Below are 16,818 nucleotides of genomic sequence, written 5' to 3' on the forward strand. Positions count from 1 at the left end.
CACTGGTGCTAAGAGACATCTCCAGGTATGTAGGGATGGGTAGTACCACCTGGACTAGCATCTATTAGTTGCATTTAAAATAATCAGTCTTGACAGGAAAGTAACTGTTGAAATTTCTTTTCCCAGTTCAGAAACTTGGTGGGACTCAGCTGAAGTTGACGATGACATTGCAGAACTATGGCAAGGCCTTGTTTAAACCTTTAAAGTAAGTTTGAGATTCTGGCGCTCAGCTCATTCTCTTCAAAGCAGAAATGAGTAAGAATGCTGCCTGATTGGAGAGGGGGCTGACTACAGTCCAAAGCAGCCTCACTCTCTACCGACTCATTCAGGAAGATAAGCATCTGCTTGCTTGGGGTCTCCAAACTTCTCCACTGTAAACAGATGTCAATTAGTTCTGCCCTCTCAGGTGGAGCTGTCAGTCTGGAGGATGCTCAGTTAGCTAGCCACGGATCTCATGCCCGCTGGCCTCCCAGATCATGCCAGTTCTCACTACCAAATCTCGTTGCCTTCTGTCAAAGAATCCACCAGGCTCTTGGGTTGAGCGTGTAAGCCACTAAATCCCAAGGAACCTCTTCATCTACATCCCAGAGTTTTGGAAAGGATTGGCTACAGGAGGGCTGGGCGCTCTGGCTATTTCGTTTCAAATCTGTACGGATTCTGGAATGGTCCTGCAGTTTGGAGTGGAGCAAATGTGATCCCACTGCATAAGAAAGGAGAGAGAGAATGGGGGATTGCCAACCTGTGAGTTTAGCAAGTGAGAAATACTAGAATTTACAACAAAGAATGGAATAGCAGGACACCTAGAAAAGAATAATAGGAATGAACATTCACTGTAGATGTATTACGTTTGACTAATTTACAAGAGTTCACTGAGGATGTGATCAGTGCAATAGATAAGGGGGGAATAGTAGATGTGATATATTTAGATTTTCAGAGGGCTTTTATTAAGAGTAAATATACTGGCATGGTTTGAGAATTATTAACACTACACCACCAATATCAGCGTATTCAGCCCCAATAATACCTGCTGCCTACTGAGAGATGGACATTGGCTTTTGGTTAACTAGCAGCAGCAAAGAGTTGAAATCAAATACTTTTTCCCAAACTGGCAGTCTGTAACTGCTGGGGTTGGTGCTGAGGACCCGGGTTATTCACAGCCTGTATCAATGAGAGAACCAAATGTCATATTTCCAAGTTTGTTGATGAGGCAAAGCAAGGCCAATTGTTTGAAGGAAGGAGGATGTACAACAGTTTCAGTGGCTTTATTAACAAGCTGAACAAAGGGTCAGAACTTGTCAGATGGAGTGCAATGTGGGCAGTGAACCAAGAAGTAGAGGATTGTTTACGTTGTGAGTGACTGGGTAATGCAGATGTTCAAAGGGCATGCGTGTTCTTGTACAAAGTCACTAAGGTTGTCATGGTCTGGATTTTGGTCCCTTTAAATTTACCTTGTTTGTGTTATGATCCGGACCGTTGATTCCCTGTTTTCCCGTGTCCCTCGACTTTGGTGATTAGAGGCAATTAACACTCGGCTGAACCGGTAGTTTATAGTCTCCGGCTTTCAGCCGTTCGGCGCAGGAGCGTCTGCAAAGTTATCCAAGGGGTACGGTGTGCCAATGTCATCTGGCTGGAGCAAGCCGAGTCTCTGCCGAAGCGAGTGCCGGTAATTCGCCTCTCCTCACCGGAGAAACCCTGTCCAGTTACCTCGCCAAAGCGAGCCTGCAAAGTTTCCTCATCAGTTAACCCGCCGGAGGGAATCAAGAGCCGCTGTCTACTGTTCCCGGGCCGAGTCGAGGGCTTGGCACTACCCGGAGGTCCCAAGTCAAGTCCTGGCTCTGGCAGCATTCAAGCACCAAGTCAAGTCCTGGTCCTGGCGGCTTCCCAGTTCTGAGTCAAGTCCTGGCCCTGGCAGCTTCCAAGTTCCGAGTCGAATCCTGGCCCTGGCGGTCTGTGATTCCTGTCCTATCCCCTTGTCTGAATCCCTTCTCTGCCCCTCCCGCCTCTAGCCCTCATCTGCAGCCCCCGCCTGCACTTTGGTCTAGTTCCATCACCGGAGCTAGATAGGTACTGTCTGGTGTGCATTCGTGTTGGTCTTGTCTTGCCTTGTTCTCACCTCCGTGGGGTAAGTCAGGCCGTCTTGTCGTTGCTCTGCAGGGGGTCATGTCTTGTCTTGCTTTGTCCTCACCTCTGTGGGGTAAGTCAGGCCGTCTTGCCATTGCTCTGCAGGGTGTCATGTCTTGTCCTCGCCTCCGTGGGGTAAGTCAGGCCGTCTTGCCATTGCCCCACAGGGAGTCATGTCTCGTCCTGTCCTCGCCTCCGTGGGGTAGGTCAGGCCGTCTTGCCGTTGCCCCGCGGGGGGGTCATGTTCTGCCTTGTCTTGTCCTCGCCTCCATGGGGTAAGTCAGGCTGTCTTGCCGTTGCCCCACGGAGGGTCATGAGTCCCGGCCCTATGTCCTGTACCCAAGGAGGGGTCCCGGCTCTCTGTTCTGTGTGTGAGTCCTGGCCCTATGTCCTGTACCCAAGGAGGGGTCCCGACTCTGTGTTCTGTGTATGTGTCCATGGTTCCACTGAGGCTCTGTGTTCCCACGTTCCTCCTCTCTCTAGCCCATGTCATGTCCTTGCCTGGTTCTGGAGTCTGAGCCCGAGGCAAGACCCAGGGACTGGGTCCTTGCCCAGTCTCTGGCTCGGAGTCCATACCCTAGCCTCTTCATGTCTCCTCTAGTTCTGGGAGCCGATTCCGAGTCCAAGCCCAGACCCTTGGTCCCAGCCTAGTCGTAGTCCTGAGTCCTTGTCCAGTTCGCTATTTCCTGCTCCTGCCTTGCTCTCCTGGTTTCGAACAATAAACTAAATCTAAGTAACCTCACAAGATGTGTCTTGCATTTGGGTCCGCCCTTGCTCCCAAAGCCCCGCCATTGTGACGAAGGTCAACGAAAGATGTCACAAAAGCCATGAGGAGGGCAAGTGCCGGGTTGGCAGGTTGCAGGAAGATTTGGTTCAGGTCTCACTCCAATAGGGATGTATGTTGAGGTTGTATAAGATGTTGGTGAAGCCTAGTTTGGAGTACCGTGTGCAGTTCTGGTCACCTATCAACAGGAAAGGTGTCAATAGGACTGAAAGAGTGCAGAGACGATTTAGAAGGATGTTGCTGGGACTTGGGGACCTGAGTTACTGGGAAAGATTGAACAGGTTCGGACTTCATTCCCTGGAGTGTAGGAGAATTTAGTGGAGGTTTGACAGAGGTATACAAAATAACAAGGGGAATTGAGTATAAGAGCAAAGAGATCCTTCTGCAGCTGTACAGGGCCCTGGTGAGACCACACCTGGAGTACTGTGTGCAGTTTTGGTCTCCAAACTTGAGGAAGGACATTCTTGCTATTGAGGGAGTGCAGCCTAGGTTCACAAGGTTAATTCCCGGGATGGTGGGACTGTCATATGTCGAAAGATTGGAGCGACTGGGCTTGTATACTCTGGAATTTAGAAGGCTAAGAGGGGATCTTATTGAAACATATATTATTAAAGGATTGGACACGCTGGAGGCAGGAAGCACATTCCCACTGATGGGTGAGTCCAGAACCAGAGGCCACAGTTTAAGAATAAGGGGTAGGCCATTTAGAACAGAGTTAAGGAAAAACTTTTTCACTCAGAGAGTGGTGGATGTATGGAATGCTCTGCCTCAGAAGGCTGTGGAGGCCAAGTCTCTGGATGCTTTCAAGAAAGAGGTGGATAGAGCTCTTAAAGATAGTGGAATCAAAGGTTATGGGGATAAGGCAGGAGCTGGATACTGATTGTGAATGATCAGCCATGATCACAGTGAATGGCAGTGCTGGCTCGAAGGGCTGAATGGCCTACTCCTGCACCTATTGTCTATAATGAGGGGTGTAGGGAGGGTGAATGCAAGCAGCCTGTTTCCACTGAGGTTGGGTTCAGGGTGAAAGGTGAAATATCCAAGGGGAACATGAGGAGAACTTCTTAATTCAGAGGGTGGTGAGAGTGGGGAACGAGCTGGCAAATGCAAGTTTGATTTCAACATTTAAGAAAAACTTGGATAAGTACCAAAATGTAGGAGGGGTGTGGAGGGCTATGGTCCAGGTGTAGCTCGATTGGACTAGGAAAGAACATAGTTAGGGTGGACTAGATGGGCTGAAGAGCCTGTTTCTGTGCTGTAGTGTTCTATGACTCTACAGCTCTGCAATTATATAGGGAAATGTTAAGTCTGTACCTTAAGTAATGTGTATAGATTTTGCCTTTTATATGAACAAAATCTGTTTCCCTAGGGAGAGCGCAGTAAGGATTTGCAAGACTAGTTCCAGAGGTAGTGAGTATTTTCACGGGGGAGATTGAGTAAATTGGGAATTTAGCTTCTAGAAGAGCAAGGGGTAACTTCCAATATTCTTACAGGGTTCAGCAGGGGGGATGCAAGGAAGATGTTTCTCTTGTCTAATGAGTCTGGAGTAAGTGATAGGGCATTTAGCACTGAGATAAGGAGAAATTCCATCACAGGGGCAATAGGGGAACATTTGTAATACTCTACCGAAGGGGACAGTAGGAGCTCAGTCATCAAGTTAATTTGAAACTCAGTTTAATGGATTTCTGGAATCAAAGGATACAGAGATATTACAAGAAAACAGAGCTTAAGTACAGTACTGTGTAAAAGTCTTAGCTAGGGTGCCTAGTACAGTACTGTATTTGTCAATGTGGAGGGGAGAGCAAGTTTGTAAATCTGACGGGAACAAAGGAAGTTGGAAATGGCGGGAGTGGAGCACCATGGGAGGAGTGTGGGACAGGTGGTAGAGAAGGAGTGCCAGGGGTGAGGGTGGGTGCAGATAGATCAGAGCCCTGAGACACCAGGCAAAGTCATTTGATTCCAAACAACTGGTTTATTGATCATTACAGAATGTCTCTCTGGTGCTACCTGCTCCCTTTCCCTTTTCCCAGCCGTGATTCCCCTCTCCCTTCCCCCTTCCCATTTTCAGTCCAAGATAAGAGACCCATATCAGAATCAGGTTTATCATCACTCGTATATGTCATGAAATTTGTGATTTTTTTGTGTTAGCAGTGCAGTGCAATAGATAAAATTACTACAGTACTGTGCAAAAGTCTAGCTATATATATGTGCCTAAAACTTCGGCACAGTACTGTAGATCAGCCAAACTCTTGACGTGTGGTAGAGCAGGCTTGGGGTCTAGAAGGCCAACAGCTGCTCCCATCCTTGTCTATGTATCATTTACAGGGTCTTCATCAATTAATGAGCCTTCTTCCTTACAGACAGACCCGGGAGGAGGAAACATCCCCAGATCTTTTCTACTTCTCCGATTTTGAGAGACACAATGCAGAGATCGCTGCCTTTCATTTGGATCGGTGAGTGAGGAGGAGGTTTATCACGGGCTGGGAAATAAACCACTTCAGAAAATTCCAAGGCCTCACATCCACTGAACTTCCACTATTGATCAGAATCGGAATCAGAATCATGTTTAATATGACTGGCATATGTTGTGAAATTTGTTGTTATGTGGCAGTAGTACCTTGCAATACATACTAATAAAATCTGTAATTAAGAAGTAAATATATTATAAAAAAGTTTAATAAATAGCGCAAAAAGATAACAAAAAGTAGTGAGGTAGTGTTCATGGGTTCAATGTCCATTCAGAAATCGGATGGCAGAGAGGAAGAAACTGTTCCTGAATCGCTGAGTGTGTGCCTTCAGGCTCCTGTACCTCCTTCCTGATGGTAGCAATGAGAAGAGAGCATGTCCTGGGTGGTGGGGGTCCTTAATGATGGACATTAAGCAAGTTTGACCTGCTGGTTGTAAGTCAATACGGTAATGTATTCTCTTCTGGTGCTTAGTCTTTTCAGCCTAGATTACAGACAACAGTAACTTAATGTCCCAATATTAAACTGGCACATCCCTACCTCTGTTTGGAAGAGCTGTGCCATTTGGCATGTCGATTGCACAGTGCTTGTTCTTTTTCCCCAATGACAAGACTCTCATGGTCAGGTCTAAGCGATTTATCGAGCACAGGCTTGGAATGAGATTGGTAATGGAGTGTCCTGCATGTAACTCCAGTGGGTCCTTCATTACTGCCATGTTCACTCTTTAAGCTTCTAACCGTCTCCGTTTTCGGAAACAACTGCGATAGAAGGATTCATTTATCGTTGCTGTGCCTCTACCTCCCATCACCAGTTACGGTGCATTCTACTCTGGACAGCTCTGCTGTTTACAAAGAGTCTCAGATGAAGGGTCTTAGTCCAAAACGTCGACTGTTTACTCTTTTCTATAGATGCTGCCTGGCCTGCTGAGTTCCTCCAGCATTGTGTATGTGTGTGCGTGGCTTGGATTTCCAGCATCAGCTCGTCTTTGCTCATTGCATTACTTTTCTAAAGTTCTGTGATTCTGTTTATTACAGGTGATCATGAAGTGACCAGGCTCCTTGAACCAGCGTGGATAGCTTCACTCACCCTGACACTGAGCTGGTCTCATGATCTACAGGCTCACTTTCACGGGCTCTGCAGCTCCTGTTCTCCGTGTTTTCACAGTTTGTCTTTCTTTGCACACGGGATGTTTGTCCGTCTTTGTGTGTAGTTTTTCATGGATTCTTTTGTATTTCTTTGTTCTACTGTGAATGCCTGCAAGAAAAAGAATCTCAGTGTAGTATATGGTGACATACAGTATATGTACGTTGATAATAGATTCACTTTGAATTTTGATTTTTATTTCCCACTAATCTGCATAGAGTACCTATATTCTTTGAATTTTGATTTTGTGATTTTTGATTTTTTTGATCTTTTTCCAGTCTAACTTGCATAGAGTGCCTATAATCTCTCACCATAATTCTACCCCACTCAGATATGCCTGTTTGTTTATCCCTTTCCTCCTAAGGCACCAACTACATTGTGGCCACAATTCTCTGGAAGTTCCACTGATTAGAGGCTACTTTCAAAGCAAGACTTTGAAACAACACTCAAGTGCAGTAATCGAGGCAGGTTGTAACAGGCTTCATGGCTGGAGTCAGATAGGTTAAGAAAAATAAGAGAGCTGAGATTTGGCAGAAACGTGAAGTGATACACTATGACTGGACCAATAAAGAAAGAAATTATGAACTTTTTTCTGTAACTTCATAGTAGTCATACTTTATTGATCCCAAGGGAAATTGACTTTCGTTACAGTTGCCCCAACCAACTTCTCCAACTTATTGTGCACCTTCAAGGATTTACTTACATAAACTGCCAGAAAGAGTGAATAAGCTCGTCATTGAAGATAACAGAATAAATTAGCAGAGCTGTTGTAAAATCATCATTTGCTTTATTAAAAGAAACAGAATTACAAAATGAGGAAGTTAAGCTAAACCTTCAGAAGACACTGAGCAGGTTCTCACAAGAGCGTTTCCTCTACTGGGCTTCTCACTTTAGGCAGGATAAGGTCCTGGGGATTCATCATTTGAGTCTGAATAGTTCTCCAGTCTTTTTTACTTGTACTGATTTCTGTCACTTCCTTATTCACTCCAATCCCTATCAAAGGAAGTATATTAATTTATAAACTTATTACCAAAGTACATTAATTTACTCCAAGCTCTATCAAAGTAAATATATATCAAAGTATATATATATGTTACCATATACAGTACTGTGGAAAAGTCTTAGGCATATACATATAGCTGTAGGTGCCTAAGATCTTTGCACGGTACTGTATTCGTCAACGTGGAGCAGAGAGAGAGTTTGTAAATCTGGCGGGAGTAAAGGATGTTGGGAATGGCGAGGGTGCAGCGCCACAGGAGGGGTGTGGGACAGGTGGCAGAGAAGGAGTGCCAGGGTGGGGTGGGAGATGGCGTGGGTGCAGACACACCCAGCCCTGAGATATCAGGCAAGGTCATTTGATTCCAAACAACTGGTTTATTGATCATTACAGAATGTCTCTCTGGTGCTTCCTGCTCCCTCCCCTCTCCCTTCCCCTTTTTGCAACCATAATTCCCCTCTCCCTGCCCTCACACTCTCAGTCCACAGTAGAGACCCATATCAGAATTATCACTCACATATGTCATGAAATCTGTTTTTTTTTGTGGCAGCAGTACAGTGCAATACATAAAATTATTACAGTACTGTGCAAAAGTCTTAGGCACGCTAGCTATATATATGTGCCTGAGATTTCTGCACAGTAATACCTTGAAATTAATTTTCTTGCAGGCATTTACGGGAAAAATAAAGACATGCAATAGGATTTTCCGAAAAAATGTATAGATAAAGTCTGACAAACAGCCAATGTGCAAAAGAGGACAGACTGTGAAAATAAAACATGATGCTGAGAGTATGGTTCTAAAGAGACCTTGGAAGTGAGTCTGTAGGTTGCAGAGTCAGTGTGGGGTTGTGATGAGTGACGTTATCCACACCAGTCCAGGAGCCTGTTTTTTGTATGCTAGTAACTCTTCCTGATCCTGGTGGTGTGGGACCAAGGCTTCTATCCCTCATTCCTGGTGGTATTGACAAGAAGGGAGTACGGGCTGCACCAGTGGGAGTCTTTGATGATGGGTGCTGCTGTCTTGCAAAAGCTCTCCACGTAAAGGTACTCAGAGGTGAGGAGGGCTTTCCTCTGATAGACTGGACTTTATCCATCATTTTCTTTAGCCTTTTCTGTTCCTGAGCATTGGTGTTTCCATAGTAGGAAATCAGGACTATTTCCAGACCTGATCTGAAACATTGAATATTTATTCCTCTCCATAGATGCTGCCTGACCTGCTGAGTTTCTCCAGCATTTTGTGCGGGTAAATCTGGACTTCTAGCATCTACAGGATCTCTCATGTGCCTTAGCATTTCCACACCAGGCTGTGATGCAACCCAGTTAGGATACTCTGCACCTATTGAAGTTTGTCAACATTTTTGGTAACATGCTGAATCTATGAAAATTTTCTATTAAAGTACAGGTGCTTTTGTGCCTTCTTTGTGATGTCACTATGTCCTTGTATGTTAACGTAAAATTGCTTACCCTCTCTGCTTCTTGGATTTGAGAAGGAACAGCAACTTTTGAAGCCAACAGATGTGCAGAATTAGAAGAAAAGAGAAGAAAATGGAAAGAGAGGCAGCAACAACCAAAGCCCGATCTGCCATCTGGAACTACCTGTCCTGAATGCGGAAGAACTTTCAAAGCCAAGATTGGACTCATAAGCCACTTGAGAGCCCCATAAGTAGATCAACAGAACGAAGACCATCATCCTCGACCTCGAGGGATAGCCACAATGACCCTCTCTACCTCTGATTCCCTAATGAAGACTTGCTCATGGACCTCCGGTTTCTTCCTCCTGAGGTCTACAACCAGCTCCTTGGTCTTGCTGACGTTGAGTGAGGGGATGATGTTGTGGCACCACTCAGCCAGATTTTCAATCCTATATGCCGATTTGTCACCATCTTTGGTTCGGTCTACGACAGTGGTGTCGCCAGCAAACTTGAATGTGGCATTGGAGCTGTGCTTAGCCACACAGTCATAAGTGTAAAGCAAGTAGAGCAAAGGGGACTAAACACACAGCTTGTGGTGCACCTGTGCTGATGGAGATCACGGAGGAGATGCTGTTGCCGATCTGAACTGGGAGCAGGTGAGGAAATCGAGGATCTAGTTGCACTAGGAGGCATTGAGGAGGAGTTGTTTTGCGGTGTGGTGCTGTGCAAGACATTAAAATTACCACAAGCCACAAGATAAGTAAATAAATAATGCGAAATAGGAATAACGAGACAGTGTTTATAGGCTCTTGGAACGTGCAGACGTCTGATGGCAAAGAGAAAGAAGCTGTTCTTAAAATGTTGAATGTAGGTCTTCAAGCTTCTGTACTCCTCCTGAATGGTAGTAATGGAAAGAGGGCATGTGCTGAGTGGCGAGGGTCCGTAAAGATGGGTGCCACCTCCTTGAGGCACAGTTCTTTGTAGATGTCCTCGATGTTGGGGAGGGCTGTGCCAGTGATAGGTCTGGCTGATTCTGCCGTCTCCATACCAGCCAGAGTGCTCTCCGCCGTACATTTGCCTGAGTCCTTGGCAACCTCCCAAATCTCCCCAAACTCTTGCTGAATAGAACAGGGATGAACAGGCAAGCGATGTGTAGATGCAACACGGAGGCAGATGGGCCCCAATGCAGTTGACAGTGACCACATCTGCAGTGTTGGCGGCACGAGGAACTTCGGTTCTGAATTAACGAGCTGGAGTCCAAGTTTCAGACACTGAAATGCATTAGAAATGGGACAATGTTCAATGTGACAGTGCATTCCTCTGAGTTTCCATCACGTTTCTGATGTTTGAGAGTAGGTGGATTGAGAGGACAATAGGTTAACCAGAAGGGACTTGTGCTGCCTCTTTTCAGGACCAGGACATAACTAGACTACATTTCACATTGTCAAGGTGTAGCTAGTTCTGGTGTGCAATATTCAGTACCACAGCAGGATATCGTCTTGTGCTGTAGTCCTTGCTATAGCCAGGGCTTTCGGTTCTTTCATGCTATCCAGCAGAGTGAATGGAATCGACAGAGTGAACAGCCTCCTGATGGTCTGGTTCCGAAGAAGAAACCAAATAAACCCGCCTCGACCCCAGCCAGCACCTCCGACTGAAAAAGGTTGCAAGTGTCTCAGCCTGGTGGTTTAATGGTGGCATCACACTTTACAGTGCCAGCTGTAAGACTTGGGTCCAACTCCAGCCGCTGTCCGCGAGGAGCTGGTAAGTTCTCTGTCTGGGTTTCCTCCCAATGCTCCGGTTTCCTCCCACATTCCAAACACATGCAGGTTAGGGTTGGAAAGTTGTGGGCATGCTATGTTGGTGCTGGAGGCATGGTGACACTTGTGGGCCGGCCCCAGCACAACCTTGATGCAAGGCGATGCGTTTCACGGTACGTTTCGGTGTACACGTGACAAATAAAGCTCATCTCTTATCTCTTAACCAAGCTGGGCATAAAGAGGGTAAGTTCTCGGAGCAACGTCCCACCATTGTCCACCCCCTTTGACAATTGAATGGGACAGGACTTAGGTCTGGTTTGATGAACATGGGGCTGATGTGCTAAGCTTTTGTGGTCTGGTGTGGGCTGGGAATTTTTGACTTCCTGGTGCTACACTTGCACGCCGATCTGTACTTCTCACCGAACCAGGGGGGAGTCTCAGGTCTCATGGGACGAGCAACAAGGGAAAAGCTATGACCCAAATCTTAAAGGATGAGTATTGTTGCTGCTCTTGCTCACGGCCCACAGCACCTTGTAGATGCCCAATTCCGAGCTGCCGGATCTCCTCCGAGACCGTCCTATTCACTAACGGCGTGGTGTCACACACAAGATGGAGGGTGTTCTCACTGGCAGTGGGTGGGTTAACCTCATTGTCTCTCTTTGAAAGGATTTTAGGTTTCCGCCGCATTCCACCGATCTCGGGTCGTCACGTCAACGTGGTGGAGGATATTAAAGAGCTGACGACCGATGGTCACCTCGAGCAGACCTTCTTTATCTCGCCAGGTAACCGTGGAAGTGGAAGGACTGATGGTGGAAGGGTGGGGTCGGTCTGGGTGCTGGAGGGAGGGAGATCATTAGATGAGAGAGGACCCTGTCCTCGGTAATAGAATGAGTGTTGGGCTTGGACAGTGTGAGGTTGGCGTGGGGGAGATCTGTCTCGGCAATGGAAGAGATTTAGGCTGGGCTCTAGCAAAATGTTTTCAGGCAAGGGTGGTGAACCTTTGGCACACATGCCCGAGAAAGCGCAAAAAGTTAGTTGGCACATGGCATGCAGTGTGGGCCTTTGATTATTTTTACTGCTAAATGAAACAGTGTTTTCTTTTCCAACCTGAGAGCTGGTTTTGGGAAATGGAAATGACTCATGTTAGCTTGGTGCCAGCTAAACGATTGCGAGAACACATGCCATTGAATGATACATTTGGAATTCTTGCAGACCTGGTGTGCACATCGTTATTTAGAGAGTGAACAGTTACAATAACAAAACAATTTAGAAATGATGTCATTTTTCAAACGTCTTTTACAGGATTTATCTCTTTTCATGAAAAAAAAGTCCATAATTGTTGTTACTAATTCATTAATCTCTGCTCAAAATGACAATTTGCACGTGAGAGAATTTTTTAGAAGATTATCGCCAATCTGGGCACACACTCACAAAAGGTTTGCCAACCCTGCTTTAGGGGAACCGGGCCCAGGCAGTGACTGTAAGGCATGCTAAACCAACTGAGCTGAGTCTGGGACAATGTACGGGGAGATGAAATCAGTGAATGAGAGTGAGCTGGGCCAATGTGGGGGCAGAAATGTGATTAGAGTAGGGTTTGGATTGTTCTCTTTGAGGACTGGATGAGAAGGCAGCTTTTAATAGGGGAGGTGTCCAGCTGGTGATGGTGAGAGGGTGCCATGTCGGGCGAGTGAGTGAGATGGAACCAGGCCAGGGAAGTAGTGGAGAACCATTTCACTTGCTGCACAACCTATAGCAACTTACTCTCTTGTGAGGCACTGACTGGACTGAGATGTGATTGACTGGATGTGGACTGAATCATTGTATCATACAGTACAGGAACAGGCCTTTCGGCCCACCTAGTCCATGCTGAATGTGATGCCTATCTACGACAATTCCCTGTATCCCTCTGTACCAGGGGTTCCAACCATTTTTATGCCATGGACCAATTCCATTAAGCAAGGGGTCTATGGACGCAGGTTGGGAATCCCTCCTCTAAACCTCTCCCAAGTACCTCTCCCAGGATTCCTGTCACAGTATGTTGACAGGCTGACTGGGGGAATGCCATACTAGATCTAGTATTAGGTAACGAACCGGGTCAGGTCACTGATCTCTCAGTGGGTGAGCATCTGGGGGACAGTGACCACTGCTCCCTGGACTTTAGCATTATCATGGAAAAGGATAGAATCAGAGAGGAAAGGAAAATTTTTAATTGGGGAAGAGCAAATTATGAGGCTATAAGGCTAGAACTTGCGGGTGTGAATTGGGATGATGTTTTTGCAGGGAAGTGTACTATGGACATGTGGTCAATGTTTAGAGATCTCTTGCAGGATGTTAGGGATAAATTTGTCCTGGTGAGGAAGATAAAGAATGGTAGGGTGAAGGAACCATGGGTGACATGTGAGGTGGAGAATCTAGTCAGGTGGAAGAAGGCAGCATACATGAGGTTTAGGAAGCAAGGATCAGATGGGTCTATTGAGGAATATAGGGAAGCAAGAAAGGAGCTTAAGAAGGGGCTGAGAAGAGCAAGAAGGGGGCATGAGAAGGCCTTGGCGAGTAGGGTAAAGGAAAACCCCAAGGCATTCTTCAATTATGTGAAGAAAAAAAGGATGACAGGAGTGAAGGTAGGACCGATTAGAGATAAAGATGGGAAGATGTGCCTGGAGGCTGTGGAAGTGAGCGAGGTCCTCAATGAATACTTCTCTTTGGTATTCACCAATGAGAGGGAACTTGATGATGGTGAGGACAATATGAGTGAGGTTGATGTTCTGGAGCATGTTGATATTAAGGGAGAGGAGGTGTTGGAGTTGTTAAAATACATTAGGACGGATAAGTCCCCAGGGCCTGATGGAATATTCCCCAGGCTGCTCCACAAAGCGAGGGAAGAGATTGCTGAGCCTCTAGCTAGGGCCTTTATGTCCTCGTTGTCCACGGGAATGGTACCGGAGGATTGGAGGGAGGCGAATGTTGTCCCTTTGTTCAAAAGAGGTAGTAAGGATAGTCCAGGTAATTATAGACCAGTGAGCCTTATGTCTGTGTTGGGAAAGCTGTTGGAAAAGATTCTTAGAGATAGGATCTATGGGCATTTAGAGAATCATGGTCTGATCAAGGACAGTCAGCATTGCTTTGTGAAGGGCAGATCGTGTCTAACAAGCCTGATACTGTTCTTTGAGAAGGTGACCAGGCATATAGATGAGGGTAGTGCAGTGGATATGATCTACATGGATTTTAGTAAGGCATTTTACAAGGTTCCACACGGTGGGCTTATTCAGAAAGTTAGAAGGCATGGGATCCATGGAAGTTTGGCCAGGTGGATTCAGAATTGGCTTGCCTGAAGAAAGCAGAGGGTTGTGGTGGAGGGAGTACATTCAGATTGGAGGGTTGTGACTAGTGGTGTCCCACAAGGATCTGTCTGGGACCTCTACTTTTCGTGATTTTTATTAACAACTTGGATGTGGGGGTAGAAGGGTGGGTTGGCAAGTTTGCAGACGACACAAAGGTTGGTGTGTTGTGGATAGTTTGTAGAGGATTGTCGAAGATTGCAGAGAGACATTGATAAGATGCAGAAGTGGACTGAGAAGTGGCAGATGGAGTTCAACCTGGAGAAGTGTGAGGTGGTACACTTTGGAAGGACAAACTCCAAGGCAGAGTACAAAGTAAATGACAGGATACTTGGAAGTGTGGAGGAGCAGAGGGATCTGGGGTACATGTCCACAGATCCCTGACAGTTGCCTCACAAGAAGATTAAGAAAGCTTATGGAGTGTTAGCTTTCATAAGTCGAGGGATAGAGTTTAAGAGTCGCGATGTAATGATGCAGCTCTATAAAACTCTGGTTAGGCCACACTTGGAGTACTGTGTCCAGTTCTGGTCGCCTCGCTATAGGAAGGATGTGGAAGCATTGGAAAGGGTACAGAGGAGATTTACCAGGATGCTGCCTGGTTTAGAGAGTATGCATTATGATCAGGGATTAAGGGAGCTAGGGCTTTACTCTTTGGAGAGGAGGAGGATGAGAGGAGACATGATAGAGGTGTACAAGATAATAAGAGGAATAGATAGAGTGGCTAGCCAGCGCCTCTTCCCCAGGGCACCACTGCTCAATACAAGAGGACATGGCTTTAAGGTAAGGGGGAAGTTCAAGGGGGATATTAGAGGAAGGTTTTTTACTCAGAGAGTGGTTGGTGTGTGGAATGCACTGCCTGAGTCAGTGGTGGAGGCAGATACACTAGTGAAATTTAAGGGACTACTGTATAGGTATATGGAGGAATTTAAGATAGGGGGTTATATGGGAGGCAGGGTTTATGGGTCAGCACAACATTGTGGGCCGAAGGGCCTGTACTGTGCTGTACTGTTCTATGTTCTATGTTCTATGTACCTGTTGTAATGTTTTATAATTTCAAAACATTAAACTAATTCAAAGAAAAACATTGCGAGTCTGAAAATAGGGGTTTGACTTCTTTAAGCGAGACACACACTATCACAGGATAGCATAATGACATATACAATTAACATATTTTTACATATAATTAATTAATTAAACAACCAAGAATGCTTAAATATATATGTATATATTTAAGATTACTTAAATATTACTTCAATATTAAATGCACAACACTTGCCTAAACATCTTTTAAATGTTGTAATTTCACTTGTTGCTCTGACAACACCGACTCCTTCTTTTGTGCATCTTTCTTAGTCTGAGGCATTGAATGAGTTGAGACGTGATTCAATCATTATATTGTACAGCATAGGTGGAGACTGGTTAAGGGGAGATTTCAGGAAGCATTTCTTCACACATGGAACAAACTACCTAGTTGTGTAGTTGAGAGTAATACCTTTCCAATCTGAACTCGATAGTTACTTCAACACACTATGTGAATAGGAATTTGGCAAGCTTTGTGGGTTGGCCAGCCTGTTCTTGTCAAAAACTTCCTAATGTTCTAATGTATCTGCTGTCTCTCTATCCTCTGGTAACTTGTTCCAAATACTCACTACACTCTGTGTGGGAAAAACTTAACCCTCAAATCTCCCTTAACTTTCTCCCCTCTCAACTTAACCCGGTGTGCACTCATTTTAGGTTCTCCTGTCCAAGGGAAAAGCTTCTGACTATATATCCTATTGGTGCCCTTCGTAATTGTGTAAACCTCTACAAAGTCACACCCTGGCCTCCAACGTTTCAGAAAGAATAAAAGCAGCTATCCAATCTCTCCTTACAGCTACATCCCTTCATTCCAGGCAACGTCCTTGAAGGTCTCTTCTGCACACTCTCCATGTGAACACATCTTTTCTACGGTGTGCTAACCGGAACTCTACATAATACTCTTAACTGTAGTTGCAACCGTGCTCAAGCAAATGGCCAAGCAGTTGAGAGATGGCAGTGTTGGGATCAGAGAGTGGGGGTGGTGGGAGGGGGGTGAAGGAGAAAGAGGGGACCCCCAAAAGTAGCAGGAAACCTACTCGATGGGAAAAATAAAACTAGGAAGCTTGCTGCATGCTTCATGATCAGCAAGTGCACGGGTGCTTCGGTGAACTGAGAGCGCAAGGGAATTATGGATGTGTGGACAAGGCATGACGGGGAAAAGTAATCTTTTATGTACATAGAACATTTGTCAAGTGAGAGGGAAAATTCATGACAATTAATTGCATGATTTAATAGGAATTCATTTAATTCACTTTGCGACCACACCTTCCAGTGGCGATAGAGGCCAGTATTCGTTGTTGGGGTGGGATGGGCAAAAAGACAGAGGAGGTTTTGTGAGAGAGGCAGCAAATGAGGAAGCAAAAGGGGTGAGCGAGGAGGGAGACAGAGTACGTGTGAAGAAAGAGTGAGCTTGTGAGCGAGGTGTGGGGAATGAAAGACAGGAAAAAAAAGAAAAGTACAGAGGGAATGAGTGGGAAGAGATTGTAAGAGAGGGGGATGGAGGGGAGAAATGAAGAGCAATTCAGTGTGCAAGAAGGTGATTGGTGATGGCAGGTGGAAAGTGTTTCTGAATCAATACTTTGCACCTTCTCACAATGAACAGATCAATGAAGAGTTTATGGTCAAGCAGGAAGAGTATCAGATATGATACGTGTAGCAGGAGAGGGAGGAGGGCTGGGGTGGTCTGAGTGGCAGAGGGAGGCCGGGACTAGGCAGGGGTTTCA

General features: G+C 45.8%; 1 protein-coding gene across 1 annotated transcript in view; it reads left to right on the forward strand.

The window, feature by feature from the left end:
• Positions 1-16,818, forward strand: part of LOC140205410 (extracellular serine/threonine protein kinase FAM20C-like) — a 46,406-nt gene that overhangs the window by 14,862 nt on the left and 14,726 nt on the right. Inside the window, exons 3-5 of the mRNA XM_072273007.1 lie at positions 127-205; positions 5,266-5,358; positions 11,346-11,461. Of these exons, the coding sequence (XP_072129108.1) occupies positions 127-205; positions 5,266-5,358; positions 11,346-11,461 (288 nt within the window). The remainder of the gene's footprint in view (positions 1-126; positions 206-5,265; positions 5,359-11,345; positions 11,462-16,818) is intronic.

The sequence above is a fragment of the Mobula birostris genome, chromosome 11 (assembly GCF_030028105.1).
Source record: "Mobula birostris isolate sMobBir1 chromosome 11, sMobBir1.hap1, whole genome shotgun sequence".
Lineage (NCBI taxonomy): Eukaryota > Metazoa > Chordata > Chondrichthyes > Myliobatiformes > Myliobatidae > Mobula > Mobula birostris.